General features: G+C 43.6%; 1 protein-coding gene across 1 annotated transcript in view; it reads right to left on the bottom strand.

Annotated features, from left to right (window-relative positions):
- The window catches only part of LOC119426469 (receptor-type tyrosine-protein phosphatase mu), a gene marked incomplete at its 5' end in the record, with an annotated part of 67,319 nt that extends 66,943 nt beyond the window's left edge, over positions 1 to 376 (bottom strand). The window contains 1 exon segment of the mRNA XM_037694030.1: positions 267 to 376. Coding sequence (XP_037549958.1) covers positions 267 to 376 — 110 coding nt within the window.

Below are 376 nucleotides of genomic sequence, written 5' to 3'. Positions count from 1 at the left end.
GATGATGTTTGGATAATGGTTGGATGATGGATGGAGCAATGATGGATAATGATGTTTGGATAATGGTTGGATGATGGCTGGAGCGATGATGGATGGAAGATGGTTGGATAATGGTTGGATGATGGATGGAGCAATGATGGATGGATGATGTTTGGATAATGGTTGGATGATGGCTGGAGCGATGATGGATGGAAGATGGTTGGATAATGGTTGGATGATGGATGGAGTGATGATAATAATTATGTAATTAGGCTAAAGTTTGTTACCTGGTAGTAATTAGGCCATGACGTAGACACAGCAAGCTCCACCACCTTCCAGGTGTGGTAGGCGGGGCCAGAGGAGTTAAAGATTGGAATTCCCAATGGACTGTTGTTCT

The sequence above is a fragment of the Nematolebias whitei genome, chromosome 20 (assembly GCF_014905685.2).
Source record: "Nematolebias whitei isolate Nwh7 chromosome 20, NemWhi1, whole genome shotgun sequence".
In the NCBI taxonomy this organism is placed as follows: domain Eukaryota; kingdom Metazoa; phylum Chordata; class Actinopteri; order Cyprinodontiformes; family Rivulidae; genus Nematolebias; species Nematolebias whitei.
The sequence above is the reverse complement of the archived record's forward strand: the minus strand, read 5'-3'. Positions and strand labels throughout refer to the sequence as shown.